The 18,948-nt window shown below is 44.3% G+C and overlaps 1 protein-coding gene across 16 annotated transcripts in view; it reads right to left on the reverse strand.

The window, feature by feature from the left end:
- Positions 1-18,948, reverse strand: part of DIP2A (disco interacting protein 2 homolog A) — an 84,941-nt gene that overhangs the window by 55,857 nt on the left and 10,136 nt on the right. For 9 of the 16 annotated variants that reach the window (XM_074373659.1, XM_074373619.1, XM_074373554.1 and 6 more), the window contains exons 3-6: positions 13,298-13,417; positions 5,643-5,762; positions 4,281-4,490; positions 923-1,060 (exon numbers count right to left, since the gene is read on the reverse strand). In XM_074373659.1, coding sequence (XP_074229760.1) covers positions 923-1,060; positions 4,281-4,490; positions 5,643-5,762; positions 13,298-13,417 — 588 coding nt within the window. Of the gene's footprint in view, positions 1-922; positions 1,061-4,280; positions 4,491-5,642; positions 5,763-13,297; positions 13,418-18,948 lie in introns of those variants that run through there. The other 7 variants (XM_074373704.1, XM_074373784.1, XM_074373960.1 and 4 more) reach the window with 4 other exon arrangements.

The following is an 18,948-nucleotide window of genomic DNA, read 5'->3' on the forward strand; positions in this document are numbered from 1 at the left end:
TAGTGCCCAGAGTAAATCAGTGTTGCCTGAGGGGAGCCACAAAGAGCGGCCAGGACCGCTACGAAGGGCACAAGGAAGCTGTGAGGGACTAGGTATGCTGGCTCGGGTGGTGGTTTCATGGTGCACACGTGTCTTAACACTTACAAAACTGTACACTTTAAGTCTGTGCAGAAGGTTACATGTCAGTTATGCCTCAACTAAGCTCTTACTGTTTTTAAAATATAAAGAGTAACAAATGAAATTTAAAAATCTATCTAACCAATGTAAAGCCTGCTTCACATTGACTCAGCTTCTCCTTTTGCATCTGGACAAGGAGCTGAAAGACCTCAACAAAATCTGACCGACTGCTTGGGAGTATCAAAACACGTTTAGGTCTTAGATTGGAGATCCTCTGAATTTTCCTGCCACTCAAATCTGGTACACTGGAAAGAAAACTCCATGTGATCTTGTTAAAAGGCACTGGAAGCTGTCTCAAAAGGAAATGGTACAAATGAGGAAATGAGAATTGCACTGAATTCTCAGGGCTGCACACGGGTAAACACGACCTGCAGGAGGGAGGGTGTGGGGGCTGCTGTCGCCGGCAGGGCCGCTGTCACCGGCGGGGCCACGCTCGCACTAATCCCACACTGGTCCACAGAAAGAAACGTCCCCCCCTTCTCGTTCTCCTCCAATACCACAGATCCAAACACCTGGCACATGCAATTTAAATGTGAAGGCTTTCTCCCCCTACTTTCCTCACTCCCCATCTGACCAACTCCAAGGCTATTCCTGATTATTTCTCCATGTGATACACACGTGGGCAATTTAAATGCACTAGGATTGTAACTGATGACTGGCTCAGGTTTGCTAAAAAGAAGACACCAAGGTGAGGTGCAATACCTGTGCTCCGCTATCTGAAAAGGAGGAAGAGAGGTATGCTTACCTCCCGCCGTCTCCAGGACGCTCCCACCGCACCCTCGAGGGACTCCTCTCACAGAAGCCAGCTGTGGGCGCTCTCTGTGAGCGTGCTGGTGCTGCACGAGGCCCGTGGTGACATCAGGAGGGGCAGAGTGCAAATCTGCTTTTGAAAAACAAACCCAAGATAAAAGAACATTAATACCAAGCTGCTGCTTAAACCCCACTGACTAAAGCTTCACTAGCTGAGCTCTGGGCAAGGAATGTAGCATTCCGATCGGCTTTGTTCTTCTGGTTGACCAGGCCACGCCAGGATCCTGTGAACTCTGAACTCCCCGGCATGGCACGTCCAGCTCTGCATGTGTGTGGCATCCGGTGCTCAGAGGGAACTAGACCAGAACCACAATGACAGCACAGGGACAGGCGTGAGTAACTTGCCTTCCTAACGATCTAATGACATTTTACTAGAAATCTCCCTCAATGAAGCAGAAACACATTTTGAAATCAATTTTTATTGGACTATTTTTTGTTATATTATAAAAATAGCTAGGTTTCTATAACTTACTCCTATTCCCCCAAAAAGTAAGTTGAATATCACAAAGACACAAAACCTCTGCCGTCATCAAAGAATAAACCTAAAACATAAAAACTACCCTCCTGGCAGTTTAATACATCTCACTGTTAAGAGGCTGCAATCAGGTCTTTAAGGCAGAACGTACCAATGTCCCATTTAAAGACAAACTACGTTAGATACAGAAAATGTTTAAGGTCACTCCTTCCGCTGTCTGCACATTCTGTGTTTCGTTTTCACGATGAGGCACGTGTATCTTTTCGGGTACCGGCTGGTTGCAAGCTGCTACAGACCACTGCTACCACTGAGTCTGGAGAGTATCAGGTCTGGACCACAGCAACACTCGTCCACTCATGAGAACTGACACTGATCTGTAATCTTTAATTTTTAAATGAATGCTCCTGCCATCACAGATGCAGACACTTTAAAATTCCAATCATTTATCTATCATTTCATGACCTAGGCAGAATGCAAACTAAGAATTTTTTAAATATGTAGAGAGATGAAATTACATGGGAGCAAAACGCAAACTCACCATTAACAATGGCAGAAAACATCATTTGGAAACATCTAACTTTAATGACAAGAGATTTTACAACCCCGGAAAAAGCTTGATATCGATGAATTAGCATTTTAAAGTATACCTATCACAGTGTTCTCAGTTTAAAACCTCCTCACCCTTCCCAATCTAGCAAAAAGAAAGCATGATTTTTACATTTATGAAAAAAGGAATAAATGGTAATCTTAACTACAAAGTAGTTTTTAAAATATCTGCATAAAAATAAACAAACTGCACTCAAAATAAAAATGAACTACTGTACTTACAAGTACTGCTTTTAGATACAGGCATTTAATTTGCATCCCAAAGTTTTATGTATTTGATTTTCTTTAACTCAAAATTGAAAATGACATTTATTTTTAAATTACCTTTACCTAACATTTTCTACCTCAAATTTTTTTACCTATTATAGTCTTCTTTCTGTATTTCTTTAGCCCAAACTGAAGAATTCTCTAGTGTCAGAAACTAAAACAAGGGTGGTTTTTATGAAAAGGAGAGGGAATGGAGTATTTCCAGTAAAACACTTGGCCTATGAAGCTTGCAGACAGCAGTAGGGTGTTAGGCGGAGCCCAAGTTAAGATTCGTAGAACTAACTGGAACTCATCACGCATGTACGTGAGACCAGGAGAGTGGGACAGGAGGAGAGGTGTTCCCAGCCACACCTGCAGACGTCAGGAGTCCTCTACCCCCAGAGGTGATAAACCTGCCTATGAGTCCTTACAGCCAGGACCTTTCAGAGAATGAAGACACCAACTCAAATACAAGTACAGTCAAAAGACCCCACGGCCACAGGGAAGTCAGGGCTCTATGGTCAAACATTCTGAACTGCGGTCAGTTTTTCATGTTAAAAATGCTTTTATTTCTATCCCACCAGGAAGCAGTGTTTATGACAGCTCAGCACCGGCTGAGACAGTCAAGCCACAAGCACCTGCTCTACTGCAGGAGGCTGACCTATGCTAAGAGAACATTCAAACACCAGCGTTTCCCACACTGGAGCCACTGCCTACTGCCAGTAAGCTGTCACCATGACTCACAGGAAAAGCAGATCGCCTAGGCTGCTGTCAAGCTCTGCACCGTAGACGCCACTGAGGACAGGTGGGTAACCACCAGCCATTTGTAGGACCCCCAAGAAAGTTAACAAAACAATCCAGGCGCTGTTTCTCAAGGGGCCTTTTCTCGTAAAGCACGTTGCCCAGGACACCTGACAGCCCGACCCCGGCGGTCTTGGCAGCTCGTGGAAGCAGGTCGAGCGAGGCATTGTGAGTTCTCCTCTAAGACTCACATCACAGAGAAGACACAAGCTCAAGAGAAATACGCAGACATGGTGTGCTGATTCAACCAAAGGAAAAATGAAAAGTGTCAGTGAGGACGCTGAGGCTGAAGACATCGGTCATTCTGAACACCCCGTCCAGCTAATGACCAAGCTTTACGTGAAAGTAGCTCAGCACCTGAGACCAGCGCCTGCTGGGGGTGTCTAACCCGCTAGGACCTGGGAACGCTGCCCAGTGGTCACAGGTGCACTGCTGATGTGCCATCTCAGTTTCAGCAGAACAGCAACCAACAGCAAAGAAAATGAACAGGACTCAGAACTGAGTCAGCCTGGCTCCACCTCGCGCCAGCTGACTGGTCTCAGGGCTGCTCGTCACCCCAGGTTTCTTCCCTCCACTCTAGAAAAAATGGTGTCAAGACACGCTCCAGCAGCACTGACGCACCGTCGAGGAGGACTCTTTTCTAAGGCATGAGTGCAAGAACACGTGTGGGCCTTGTGTGCCAGCTACGTTATTATTTAAACGTTATTGTTTAAAAAACATGATTTCAAATGATGGAAGGTTTGCAATGTTTTCCTAAGGTTAATGTAATTTAAAGGATGGGGTGATTTGGAAAAGATCTGCGCAACTCTATGACTAACTCTGACACTTCTCCCCAGGCTGGGGGTGTCTAACTTGGTGTGCGGAAGAGGAAGACTACAGCCCCAGCCCTGCCTCGCACACCCAGCACAGGACACATGGAAGAAGGAGGGTGGGGCAGCATGCAGGCAGCAGGTCCCCCATCGTCAGGGACTGTCCACCAGAGCAGGAGACCAGGCACTTATCAGGGCCCCCAGAGAGGCCCCCATACCACTGGGTCTGGGCCTGCCAAGCCACAGAAGCATCAAGAACCACTTCTGTTACCCAAAGGACATTTTCTGGATGAAAAGAAGGTGGGTCTGGGTGGCGCAGGGGCGCCCTGCCTGGGGCCTCCGCAGCTGTTACTGACCTATGCGGGCGTGGGCCACGGGGCCTGCGGGTGCGGCAGCGGGCTTCCCTCCCGGGTGAGATGAGGTGGAGGATGCAGAGGATGAGGTGGACGAGCCCTGAATGACCTGGTCGAGCCAGGGCTCAACACTGGGGCAGCTCTGGAGTGGAGTGGAGGCCAGTTGCCCGGGTTGCCGCAAAGAGCCCTCGTCTTCTGAGGCGGATGATGTGTCTGTGGTTGAAACAACGAGGACAGGTGTGGTGTGGGTGCAACCTCGGGGCAGCGGGGCTCCCACATGGCTCTGGACCCATGCTCTGCGCACCGCTGGCTGCGCCCAGACGTCTAGAAGGGCCTGCATCTAACCGACGGTGGGATCCAAGGGCTGCTCGGGAAGCAGTGCAGGGGACTGGGTCTCGGGTCACCACGCCCGGGAGTGCAGATGGCCGCACCCTGCCCCATGGGGCCCGGATGGCAGAGGGGCCCAGTGCTCTGTGCATGCCCTGCACGCCTTCACACAAGCCCGAGGCAGCTTTGTGGCCGTCACCTGTGCCCTCTCAGGGGACGTGAACGAGCTCCAGCAATAAAATTAAGATGAACTCAGGTTCTGTCGAGCCAGCACAACTTGGTTTTATAGTGGGTTTCACAATTATTAGAAAGTTCTTTAAAAACTAGGTAGTGTCTGTAATTATATTTAGTAGAAACAATAATTTGACAGTCATTTCTAAGATATTTTCAACAGTATAAACTTTTTTTTTAAGCAAGGAAACGTCACCAAACACTGCGCTATCTCGGGAGCCTGGTGTGCCCAACCATCACGTCATCACCCACACACACACGTCACCAGCATCGCAGCTGAAACAGCAGGATGGGGGGCACATGGACACTAGCCTCACATCTGCCATGCCTGGACAGGGTTTCCTAGGAAACTTAAAATGCGCTACCCTGAAGAGAAACCCCACATAAAAGTTCCCATTTCTAATGGTGATGACAACGAAACAACAGTAAGAAAATAAATCAAAACCCACCAATAGCCTCATACTCTCCCATTTAAGGCCTGCTAACAACACAGAAAATAACAGCTAGTAAGATGAGAACAGCTTTAAGATCCTCCAGAAACACTCACCCCACCAAGCACTCCCTCTGGGATCTTCTCTTTACCACAAGACACAAATCGCATCTCAGCGAAAACTTAAAATCCGCAGGCATCCTGCTGGAGGCGAGTATCTGCCCCAGAGGAGCCTGCCGTGTGGGCAGTGAGCACTGGCTGGGGCAAGGGGCACACACAGACGTTGCCCACGTCCAGCTTCTCCCATTCTCCTCTCTACCGTCAGGAGACAGCTCCGCCTCAGGGACCCTCGCCAGGCCATGGCCCGGCCTCCGTACCTGGAGGGGTGCAGGCACCCACTGGCGCATGAGCAAGGACGGAGCGCCTCTTCGACGGCATCGGCATCTTCCTCTCCTTGTATTTGGCCAAAGCTGCTTGCACGGCCTCGGTATGAACATCTGCACAGAAATGACAGCAGCAGAAACACATGTCACTGGGTTCCACTAGTGGGTAGCAAAACCAAGGTCCGTGTTTCCTCCACTGAGTACAGAAGCTGTGCCTACAGTGGGCCTCACATACTGGCCTGGCACTAGATTTCCATAAATACTCCTTTGTTTGTAGACTTCACTTGGCAAATATTTTCATAGATTTAAATCAAAAAGAAGAAATCTCCACACTGAAAACACAATGAAGCAGATGACCCTAATGTGTCCTGGTTGTGACACACCCACTGCGAGTGGTGAGAAAGCACTGGAGTCAGACTGTTCAGCTCGCTGCTCCAGATGCAGCTCAGGGACAGGCAGAGTCAAGTGCAGGGTGCCAGCTCTTCCTGAGGTCACACGGCCGGTGGGCATGGGGACACCACACACACAGCGTTTCTAAGTGGAGCAGGGCCTGACTGTCTATTCCATCGACCCTCCCTGGAAACAGAACTCGTGAGGGAGAGAGGAGACCAAGGAAGTGAGGGGAAATGTTGCAGTCTTGAACTGAATGGAAACCGTCAGCATGAACGCTCATGGCATTTTATCTTTAACTAGTATGACTTACCTCCGTCCGCTAAAAATGTCCAAAAACAAGGACCAGCCCAAAAGCAAGGAGCATCCCCAGCACCTGGGCTACGGTCTTCAAACACCAGCCTCACTACAAGAACCCCGAGGAAGGCAAGTTCCAGGGTTGGGGGGCAGGAGCATCTCATCCCAACAGCCCAAAAGCACACGGCCCAACAACACAAATTGGAGGGCGTGTGGAGCTGCTCCCAGCAGCTAAGGATGGGCATTTGAGTGTCACCAAAGGTAAACACTGGCCAGAACTGAGCACCAACTACGTGCTGAAAACAGGGTGAAAGAAAAGGCAGGAAGGGAGGGAGGAGGCAAAATTAACTGGCTGCCATCGGAGGAGGCTGATGACCCAATCCACTGCTTTGTAAATGGAAATGGAAATAAATGGAACGAGTTGAAGACTGATCCGGGCTCTCCTGTACCTCCAGCGAGCGAGCAGGACTTCGTCCTCACAGAAGCAGTCAAGCCTCTGCAGGGAGTCACCACTCTGCCACTCCAATGAACTAGTGGTCTGCCAGCATCCCAGGAAGACAGAGAATCAGGCCCGTTGTGCGTCGTGGTGCAACCTGGAGAAGTCTTAGGAACAATGGGGACCCCAGTCGACCTGTCAGAGCCTAGGGAGCTGAGGGCAACCCTCTCAGAGGAGCCGCCAGACCACAGCCCAGGCCCCGGGACTGAGCTATCAAGAGGCTGGAAGCACATATCAACCACCGTGATGTGTACATCTTACTTGGTTTTGGGCCCAAATAAACTGTTTTTAAAAGCCACATGAACATTTGGGCATTTGATACTAAGGAATTATTGTTAATTGTTCTGTAACAATTGTATGCACCTTTCAGAGATACACGTCTTCTTTTCAGATACAGAGACCAAGAATATTGTTACATCTAAGCGAAATAACATGATCTCTGAGATTTGCTTCAAAACCACATGAGAGGGGAGGAAGCAGTGGTCAACAATGAATCCAAGACTGAGCACGGCTGGGAACTGTGGGGGCTGGACAATGAGTCCAGGAGGTTATTACACGAGTAAGTCTGCTTCTGAACATGTTTACATTTTTCTCCAACAAAATGTCTTTAAAACATTTAGAAACATTACAGTAACATGGCTCATAGGGTGCAAATCAGGAAAGATGAAAAATTCACACCTAGACATTAAAATAAAATTTACAAACAGCAAAGACAATGAGACAGTTCTAAAAGAAAGCTTCCAGAGAGAAAGAGTAAATCATCTTGAAGGATCAAGAAACAGACTGATTTTACTCAAAAGCAACCACTGGGCACAGGAAGGCATCACAGTTGAAGAAAAAAGTGTCGAACCTAGAATTTTATAACCAGTGAAACTATCCTTTAAACCTGGGTGTCTAATAGAAATATTCCCAGATGATGTTTTGTATTTCTGTGGTATTGGTTGTAATTCCTCCACTTTCCTTTCTTGTTTTGTTTATTTGTGTTCTCTCTTTTCTCTTCTTGGTGAGCCTGGCCAGCAGTTTGTCAATTTTGTTTTCTCTTTCAAAAAAACCAGCTCGTGGTTTGATTTTTTCTAATTTTTTAAAAATATCTGTTTTATTTGTTTCTTCCCTGATCCTTATTATTTCCTTCCTTCTGCTGACTTTTGGTTTTGTTTGCTCTTCTTTTTCTAATTCTTTTTGCTGGTAGATTAGATTATTTATTTGAAATTGTTCTTCTTTTTGAGGAAAGCCTGTATTGATTGCTATGAACTTCCCTGTTAGGGCTGCTTTTGCTGCAGCCCATAGATTTTGTGTGGTTGTGTTTGCACTGTCTTTTGTCTCAAAGTACTTTTTAATTTATTCTTTGATTTCATCATTGACCCATTGGTTTTTTAGTAGCATGTTGTTTAATCTCCATGCTGTTGTTTTTTTCTCCTTTGTTCTTCTGTGGTTGATTTCTAGTTTCATGGCATTGTGGTCAGAAAAGATGCTTGAAATAATTACTATCTTCTTAAAATTGTTGAGGCTTCTTTTGTGCCTGAGTACATGATCTACCCTAGAAAATGTTCAAAACGACAACCTACAGAATGGGAGAAAATATGTGCAAAAGATGAAACTGACAGGGGCTTGAACTCAAAAATATATAAACAGCTCATACAACTTGATAAGAAAAAACCAAACAACCCAATCCAAAAATGGGCAGAAGACCTAAACAAGCAATTCTCCAATGAAGACATAGGAATGGCCAACAGGCACATGAAAAAATGCTCAATACAGCTAATCATCAGAGAAACACAAATCAAAACTACCATGAGGTATCACCCTACACCACTCAGAATGGCCATCATTCAGAAGTCCACAAACAATAAGTGCTGGAGAGGATGTGGAGAAACAGGAACCCTCCTACATTGTTGGTGGGAATGCAGTTTGATGCAGCCATGGTGGAAAACAGTATGGAGATTCCTCAAAAGACTAGGAATAGACTTACCATATGACCCAGTAATCCCACTCCTGGGCATATATCCAGAAGGAACCCTACTTCAAAAAGACACCAGCACTCCAATGTTAATAGCAGCACTATTTCCAATAGCCAAGGCATGGAAACAACATAAATGTCCACTGACAAATGACTGTATAAAGAAGTTGTGGTATATTTATACAATGGAATAATACTCAGCCATAAAAAATAATAAAATAATGCCATTTGCAGCAACATGGATAGCCCTGGAGAACGTCATTTTAAGTGAAGTAAGCCAGAAAGAGAAAGAAAAATACCATATGATATCACTCATATGTGGAATGTAAAAAAAAAAAGACAAATGAACTTACTTATAAAACAGAAACAGACTCACAGACATAGAAAACAAACTATGGTTACAGGGGGGATAGGGGTGGGAAGGGATAAATTGGCAGTTCGAGATATGCAGATACTGACTGGTGTATATAAAATAGAGAAACATGTTTATACTGTACAGCACAAGGAACTATATTTGGTATCTGGTAGTAGCTTACAGTAAAAAAGAATATGAAAATAAATATATGTATATTCATGTATGACTGAAGCATTGCGCTGTACACCAGAAATTGACACAACATTGTAAACTGACTAGACTTCAATTAAAAAAAAAAAAGGTAAAAGAAAAATTCCCAGACATAAAACCAAAAACACTCAACGGGAGACAGTGCTCAGGAGAGAGAGAAATCTAGGAGCCCCTGCAACTGACCTGGCTGTGGCCGTGAGCACACACTGTGAACTTTACTGCTGTCTTAGAAACAAACAAAAACCTACGCACGGATAGCACAACCCATAACTAAAAACCTAGACAATGCCAGCACGACAGGGTATAGAGCAACAGATCCAAGCAGCTCAAAAACCCCAAGCACAAGAAACAAAGAAAACTACACCAAGGCACATCATAACCAAATCACTCAAAGCCAATGGTAAAGAGAAAAAATCTAAAAAGTGCCAGAGGAGACTCACACACACAACACAACAATGATAAGGAACAACCTGGAGGAATAACAATCCTGATGCCAACAATTATTGTCAACCTGCAATCACTGAGGGAGCACAACTCCACTATAAAGACAGACAAATTCATCAACAGAACAGGACAGAGCCCAGAAAGAAAACCACACGCACAGGCAGCTGTTTTTAGACAAGGAGCAAAGGCAACACTTTCCCAACAAATGGTTCATGGACTTTTGAATGATTGCCATACTGACTGGTGTGAGGTGATACCTCATTGTAGTTTTCATCTGTATTTCTCTGATAATTAGCGATATTGAGCATTTTTTCATGTACCTATTGGCCATTTCTGTCTTCATTGGAGAACTGCTTAAGTCTTCTGCCCATTTTTGGATTGGGTTGTTTATTTTTTTGTTGTTATTAAGTTGTATGAGCTGTTTATTCTGGAAATTAAACCCTTATCAGTCTCATCTTTTGCAAATATTTTCTCCCATTCCATACGTTGTCTTTTTGTTTTGCTTATGATTTCCTTTGCTGTGAGAAAGCTTGTATGCTCAATTAGGTCCCATTTGTTTATTTTTTGCTCTTATTTGTATTGCCTGGGTAGACTGACCTAGGAGAACACTGCTAAGATTTATGTGAGAAAATGTTTTGCCTATGTTTTCTTCTAGGAGGTTTACAGTGTCTTGTCTGATGTTTAAGTCTTTAAGCCATTTTGAGTTTATTTTTGTGTATAGTGTGACAGAGTATTCCAACTTCATTGATTTACATGCTGCTGTCCAGTTTTCCCAACACCATTTGCTGAAGAGATTGTCTTTTCTCCATTATATATTCTTGCCTCCTTTGCTGAAGATTAATTAACAGCAGGTCTCTGGGTTATTTCTGGGCTCTTTATTTTGTTCCATTGATCCATGTCTGGTTTTGTGCTAACACCATGCTGTTTTGATTACTGTAGCTCTGTAGTACTGTCTGAAGTCTGGGAGGGTTGCTTCTCCAGCTTCATTCTTTTTCTTCAGTATTGCTTTGGCAATTCTGGGTCTTTTGTGATTCCATATAAATTTTAGGATTATTTGTTCTAGTTCTGTGAAAAATGTCCTGGGTAATTTGATAGGGATCACATTAAATCTGTAGATTGCTCTGGATAGTATGGCCATTTTAACAATATTGTTAAATTCTTCTAATCCAAGAGCATGGGGTGTCTTTCCGTTTCTTTAAGTCATCCGTAATTTCCTTCATCAATGTTTTGTAGTTCCCCACTTACAAGTCTTTCACCTCCTTGGTCAGATTTATTTCTAAGTGTTTTACTTTTTTGGATGAGGTTTCAAAAGGGATTATTTCCTTAGTTTCCTTTTCTGGTATTTCATTGCTAGTGTAAAGAAGTGCAACTGGGTTCTGTGTGTGACTCTTGTGTTCTGCTGCCTTGCCGAATCCTTTCAACGGCTCTAGTAGTTTTTGTATGGAGCTTTTAGAGTTTTCGATATATATGTCGTGTCATCTGCATATAGTGACAGTTTCACCTCTTCTCTTTCAATTTGGATCCCTTTTATTTCTTTTTCTTGCCTGATAGCTGTGGCTAGGACTTTCAAGGCTATGTTGAATAGAACTGGTGAGAGTGGGCATCCTTGTCTTGTTCCAGATTTTAGTGGGAAGGCTTTCAACATCTCACCATTGAGTATTATGTTGGCTGTAGGTCTGTCATAAATAACTTTTACTATGTTGAGATATGTTCCATCTATAACCACTTAGGTAAGAGTTTTTAATCATAAATGGGTGTTGAATTTTGTCAAATACTTTTTCTGCATCTATTGAGATGATCATGTGGTTTTTGTTCTTTCTTTTGTTGATGTGGTGTATCACATTGATTGATTTGTGTATGCTGAACCATCCTGTGTCCCTGGGATGAACCCAACTTGATCATGGTGTGTAATTTTTTATGTGTTGTTGGATTCTGCTCATATTTTGTTGAGGATTTTTGCATCTATGTTCATCAACGATATTGGACAGTGGTCTTCTTTTTTGGTAGTGTCTTTGTCTGGTTATGGTATCAGGGTGATGATGGCTTCATAGAATGAGTATGGGAGTATTCTCTCCTCTTCAATCTTTTGGAAGAGTTTGAGAAGGATTGGTATGAGTTTTTCTTTGTATGTTTGGTAGAATTCCCCAGTGAAGCCATGTGGTCCTGAACTTTTGAGGTTTTTTATTGCTAATCCTATTTTGCTCCTACTGATTGGTCTGTTCAAATGACTTATTTCTTCTTGGCAGATGAGAATCTTTGTGACCTTGGGTTTGGCAAAGATTTCTTAGAGACAGGAACAAAAGCACTATTCATGAAAACAAACTGGTAAGATGGACTTCATTAAAATTAAAAACTGCTACAAAGGCCACGCTAAGAGAATGCAAAGGCAACACAAGGCTTGGAGAAAATATGAGCAAAGCATATTTATGATAAAGGTCCTGCTTTCAGAACATAAAGGATGAGAACCAGATACAGTTCCCAAGGGCAGAAGTAGCAGTTCATCAGTGTCAGTTACCAGGAGACGGAGAGGAGACGGAAGGCAGGGAAATGAGGAAGGCAGGGACTAGAAGGAGATCTTCACAGGACCCCACTTGTGGAGCATGTACATGCATGTGCTTTTGTTGTACCCAGGGCTAAAGAAGACGATGTTCAGTGAAATGCTGATGGCCCATCACAGGATTCAGATAAGGTGATATTTCCTTTTGTCCTTAGATTTGATGTAATATCTTGTACTACATGTATCATTTATGTTATCAGAAAAGAAACTACTATATTTTTTATATGTATATTAAATTGGTAAGAAATTATTTGATCAAAAATTTCTCAGATTCCTTCATCACACTCCCTTGTTGACAAAACAGTTAAAATCTTAATGTTCTTTTTAGATATTTTATAAATGTCCATTTCTTTACCTCTGTTGGATTTTTTTCTTTATATAAAGGCTTACTGAAAGAGTTTAAGTATAAAGGAAATACACAACCGCACAACAGTGAGAATATTGTTAAACAGGTGAAAGTGTATTCAAAAGTTATTGATATGTAATTTATAACTGAAGGCATGAATTTTTTCAATGGATGTTCTGATAACTTAAATAAAATGCCAGAGACAAAGTTAAATACTTACAAAAGCACTGATAGAGTGGCAGAAACCTAATTAGAAGGAAATCTCCAAAATCAGAAAAAGAAAAAAAAAATCCTAAAACACCTATAGTAGTAAAGCTGGTCCCTAACGAAGAAAACCACCAACCCCAACCGCAAAGATCTAGGTAGAAAGATGGACACAAACATTTACAGAAACTACTCTGCTAGGGAAAGGAAGGTTTCTTATGAGCATCCCCTAAGAGAGCACTCACACTCAGGCCAGATGAAAACCTACTAAGTTATGTGGAAGTTATATTTTCTCTTGAAAAATATGATGTGATAAATTATCATTCAAGGGGAGACAATTTCTTGAGCAGAGACGCAGTGTCCGAGCGGGGCCTGCGGGTCTCAGGTCCCTACCTGACCTGAAGCGCTCGTCCCGGGCGTTGCTGGGCCGTGGCTTCTGCTGTTTGGCTGCTGGGGCTGTGGCTTGTAAGGACCCGGAGGTCCTACTCTCTGCTTGTAGAGATGGATCTACTCCTGAAACACAAGGTTATGAAAACATCCTGTGTCAACAATTTGCTTTTCCAATAATGGAAACAGCACACACTGCTCACAGAGCCGCATAGCACCCATGACCAAGTGTATGCACCCTGTGGTGGCCCCCAACACCCAGGAGACCCTGAATCTGGAAGCCAGGATGGGGCCGTCAATGTCCCTCCCTTGCCCGCAGCACCCAGCCCAGCCCTGCCTCGTCACCCATGACCATCGTGCAGCTGGCCCTGAGCCCAGCAGCACAGCACATACAGCGCCGGGCAGGCCCTCGAGGGGAGGCCCTTGGTGAAGTGGCCCATGTCACTCTTCCTGGCACTGTCCATGGTGTCAGCAAACCCAGTGGGAACAGCCCACCCCATCATGGGGTGTTGCCAGCCACCTCAGATAAGCAGAGATATGGAACCAGAGAAAAAGAAGAGTAAGGGGCTCGGGGGCTTCAGGGGCTGCCTGCCTCAGCCTGTGACGCTTGCTGTCTCCAAACCCCACAGGAAGATGGCTCTCCATGCCCCGTCGCAGTCCCCTGGGCTCTTGTGTCCATGGCCCTGACACATAGGCCATCGGGACACTGTGGGTAAGTAAAGGAGTGAGGTACCGGTGTACAGGGTCATCAGGCACAGTCCCGATGCTGTCTGGGTCCTAATTTGTTAGCATCTGAGAACAGCCTAGAGCAGAGCCTTCAGTTGTGCTTCATCAAAAAAGTCTATTTTTAGCTTTTGTTTCAAGACGTCTCATAAAAACGGCTGGCAGGGACTCCAGCCCTACCAGCTCCCCAGCCCCTACTACTCCCTGGAAAGCAGCAGCCCACCATGCTCGAGCCCAGATGGGTCGTGACCTCCGATGGACCCAGCATGGCAGAAGTGATGTTGGGTGATTTCTGAGGCTGGTCATGAAAGGTCCCCCGGGCTCTCTGTGAAGACACACTGAGAAGGCATGTGGGAGGACAGAGGGGCAGAGGCTGGTGGGGACAGTGCTCTGCTGCCTGAGGCTCCCAGCACTGATGCCACAGCTGTGATGGAAGAGCCCTCCCAGGACACCGGCCCTGGCTCCACAGACATGGAGGAGTGGCTCTCTGAGTCTGGCCACCTGCAGGTTTGTGGGCAGAGCAGATGCTGTTGCTGTTGTTTTAAGCACTGTGCTGGGGGGTGCTAGTTTTGCAGCTGACACAACATGAAGACCCTCTCTGGAAATCGATGTTTAGCTCTTCAAAATTTGAACATATACACGTATATGTGTATGTACATACACATATGCAAACATAGAGAAATACTGATCATCACTGCTTTTGGCTTTTTGTTTCCTGTGACTAGATAAAATTTCTTTCAAGTTCATGATGAGAATACACAGAACCTCATGCATTTTGGGTTATAAACAGGCACACTGCAGTGACGTAGATGCATGTGGACCTCCTTACACGAGACAGTGATTCCTTTATTCATCAAAGACATAAAACCCAATGGGAAGTCATTGGTTCAAAGAGCAGGTATATTTTTAATCTTAACAGATAACAGGATATCTTTCCAGAGAGACTACAGCGATCGCACTCCCACAATATGCCATTTCCCCACGTCCTTGTCAGCACTGGATGCTACAAGTTTCACAGTTTTGCCGTCTGGTCGGAGAAGAATGGTTCACTAACCTGCATTTCCATCTACTAGGGAGACTGAACATACCATGATGTTTATGCCCAACTGTGTGTCCTCTTCTTTGAGTATGTTAACTTCATCCAGTAATGAGCCCTAGGGGCTGGGGACACCCAGTCGGCTGGAGGCACCACCTGGGCTGCGTACCTCCCAGAGCAGCAGCCCGGCTACCGCAGCTCAGTCATCCTGCAGTGTTTTCGTTTCCGGGGAGCCAAGAAGACCTGCCTTTCTTTCCCTTTCTAAATTCTAGGTCTCCTATCTTGTAATCCCCACTCAAAGGTTATTCAAATATTCTCCTGAATTTTGCAAGTTTTGAAATTACAAACATATTTAGAGCTTTAATCCTTCTGAAGTTCATGTGCACTAACGGTGGGGAGGAAGAGGGTCCTTGCTGCCTGCAAAGGGATGGCGCCAGTTATTAAATGAATTCTCCTCAGTCATCTCCAGACCCCCTTCTCTTACACTGATCGGGCTGTCTGCACCACACCAACAACCTCCTGTTGGGACTATCAAGTGTATACGACCTGGTTAACACCCTGAAGGCCAGTCCTTCTCACTGGTATTCTTTCTCAAAAATGTACTGACTACTCTCAGAACATTTCTCCTTCAAATGTGTTTTTATTTCCAACTCCAGGTTTAGGGGAAAAAAATCAGCCACTGGTAATCAGACTGGACTACAGTTCGTTCACAAGTTAATTTAGAAACTGCTACTTTCATGATATTAAAATTTTCCATTTAGGATACTGGTATATTTCTTCATATTTCAGGGTCTTGGTTATTTTTCAAATAGATTTTTTGAGCCTAATATAGCTTCTGTGGCTTTCTTGCTAAATGTAGTTAAAAGATCAGCCATTATGAGTGTGAGGTTGTTTCATTAACAGAAACACACTCAGAGCTCAGTTCTGGTCAAGATGGAGGAGTGGTAGGACCACGAGCTTGCCTCTCCTTGCAACAACAATGAAACCACAACTGAATGCTAAACAACCATTGAAAAAAGACTAGAACCTAGCAAAAAAAGATCTTCTGCAAATGGAAACATAAAGAGGGAACCACAGCAGGATGGTAGGAGGGGGTATGCTCGCGATATAATTGGGCCCCATACCCCCGAGGTAGGAGAACCACGAGCTGAAGATTTGTTAAGTTGCAGAGGCCCTTCCACAGGAGTGAGAGCTCTAAGGCCCATGTCAGGCTCCCCAACCTGGGTTCCAGCATTGGGAAGAGAAGGAGATCCCAGGATATCTGGTTTTGAAGGCCAGGGGGCTTGGCTCTAGGAGGCTCAAGGGACTAGGGGAAATGGAGACTCCATTCTCTTGAGAAATGTACACAGAAACTCACATGCATCAGGTCCAGGGCAGAGGCAGTGATTTCATAGGAACCTGAGCCAGGCCTGCCTGCTGGATTTGGAGGGTCTCCTAGGGACATGGGGGATGGCTGCGGCTCACTCAGGGGACATAAAAGCTGGTGGCGGACATTCCGGGAGTGTTCATCTACATGAGCTTTCCTGGAGGCTGAGGATCTTGACTGGATCATCAGCACCAAGACCGAGACCCACTCAACAGCCTGTAGAGAAGCCCCAGGCCAAACAATATAGAGTGGGAACACAGCCCCACCCATCAGCAGACTTCCTGAGCCACAAAGGCCTCTAGACACAGCCCTACCCACCAGAGGTCCAGGACCAAGCTTCACCCAGCAGTGGGCAGGCGCTGGCTCCTCCTGTCAGAAAACCTGCATAAGCCTCTAGTCCAGCCTCATCCACCAGGGGCAGATACTAGAAATAAGAAAATAATAATCCCAAAGCCTGTGGAAGGAAATCCACAAACACACAGAAAGACAGACAATATGAGGTGGCAGAGGAGTATCTCCCAGGCCAAGGCACAAGCTAAAATCCCAGAAGAAGAAATAAGTGATGAGGAGATAGGTAATTCATCCGAGAAAGAGTTTAAAGTAATGATGGCCAAGATGTTCAGAGAACTCAAGAGGAGTATAGATGCACAGAGTGAAGTTTTTAGCAGAGTTGGAAAATATAAAGAATACCCAAACAGAGCTGAAGAATAAAATCACTGAAATGGACAACACACCAGAAGGAACCAAGAACAGACTAAATGAGGCAGAAGAACAGATCAGTGAGCTGGAAGACAGACTAGCGGAAATCACTGCTGCAGAACAGAAAAAAGAAAAAAAGAAAAAAAGGAATGAGGATAATTTAAGAGAACTCTAGAACAACATGAAGCGCACTAATATTCACATCAAGGGGTCCCAGAAAGAGAAGAAAGGACCTGAGAAAATTTTTGGAGAGATAATAACCGAAAACTTCCCCAGCTTGGGAAAGGAAACAGTCACCCAAGTCCTGGAAGCGCAGAGAGTTCCACACAGGATCAGCTCAAAGAGGAGCACACCAAGGCACACAGTCATCAAACTGACAGCAATTAAGAATAAGGAGAAAATATTAAAATTAGCAAGAGAAAAGCAACAAATAACATACAAGGGAACTCCCACAAGGTTATCAGCTGAATTTTCAGCAGAAACTCTGCAGGCCAGAAGGGAGTGGCACGGTATATTTAAAGTGATGCAAGGGGGAAACCTACAACCAAGAACACTCTGTCCAGCAAGGCTCTCCTTCAGACTTGAGGGAGAAATCAAAAGCTTCACAGATAAACAAAAGCTACAAGATTTCAGCACCACCAAGCCAGCTTTACAACAAATGTTGAAGGACCTTCTCTAAGTCATCAAACCACAAGAAAAGAGAACAGAAAGAAGAAAGAGAAAAAAAGAGATCAACATAAGATTGCTTTGGCTGTTGGGGGTCTTTTGTGGTTCCTTACAAATTCTGGAATTGTTTGTTCTAGTTCTGCAAGGAGTGTCGTGAGTATTTTGGTGGGGGTTGCGTTGGGTCTGGATTGCTTTGGGTAGTGTGGCCATTTTGATAGTGTTGATTCTTTCAATCCAAGAGCACAAGAAAGCTTTCCATTTCTTTGTGTCATTTCGGTTTTCAGAATACAGGTAACCTCCTTGGCTGGGTTTATTTCTAGGTATTTTGTTGTTTTGATATAATAGAAATGTCTCTGCCAGTTATAAAATTCTGGTTTTGAAGTGAAAAAAAAAAAAATGAACGAAGGGCTGGAAATGGCAAAATATCCTTCTTTCTTATGGGTATATATATATATATATACTGCATCTCCATTATCTATTTAACTACTGATGTGCACTTAGGATGCTTACATATCTTGGCAATTATAAATAATGTTGCTGTTAATAGCAGGGTATATGTATCTTTTTGAGTTAATTCTTATTTTTGTGGTTGGCTTTATTCCTTTGATAACTACGTAAGTTTAAAAAGCTAAAGCTCTAAACATTCTTAGAAACCATGAACAGTACATATATGTAAATTAAAAAATACATGTGCAGTTAAAAAAAAAAGATCTAGCAAGACATGAAAGACATAGAAGAAATTTAGAAGACATATTACTAAATGAAAGAAGCCAGTCTGAAGAGGCTACAAACTGTACAATTCCAACCAAATGACATTCTGGAAAAGGCACAGCTACAGAAACAATAAAAAGATCATGGTTTCCAGGGGTTTGGGGAGAGGGAGGGAGGGAGGGAGAGAGGAATAGACAGAGCACAGGGGATTTTTAGGGCAATGAAATTATTCTGTATGATACTATAGTGGTGGCTACATGTCATTACGCATTTGTCAAAACTCACAGAATGTACATCAAGAGTAAACCCTAATGTAAACCATGGACTTTGGTTGATAGTAATAATGTGCCCATGTTGGTTCATCGATTGTACCAAATATGCCACACTGATGAGGGATGTTGAGGGTAGGGGAGTATATATGCGTGGGTGGGGAGGGCTATGTGGGAACTCTGTATT

This window comes from Camelus bactrianus, chromosome 1 (assembly GCF_048773025.1).
Source record: "Camelus bactrianus isolate YW-2024 breed Bactrian camel chromosome 1, ASM4877302v1, whole genome shotgun sequence".
Lineage (NCBI taxonomy): Eukaryota > Metazoa > Chordata > Mammalia > Artiodactyla > Camelidae > Camelus > Camelus bactrianus.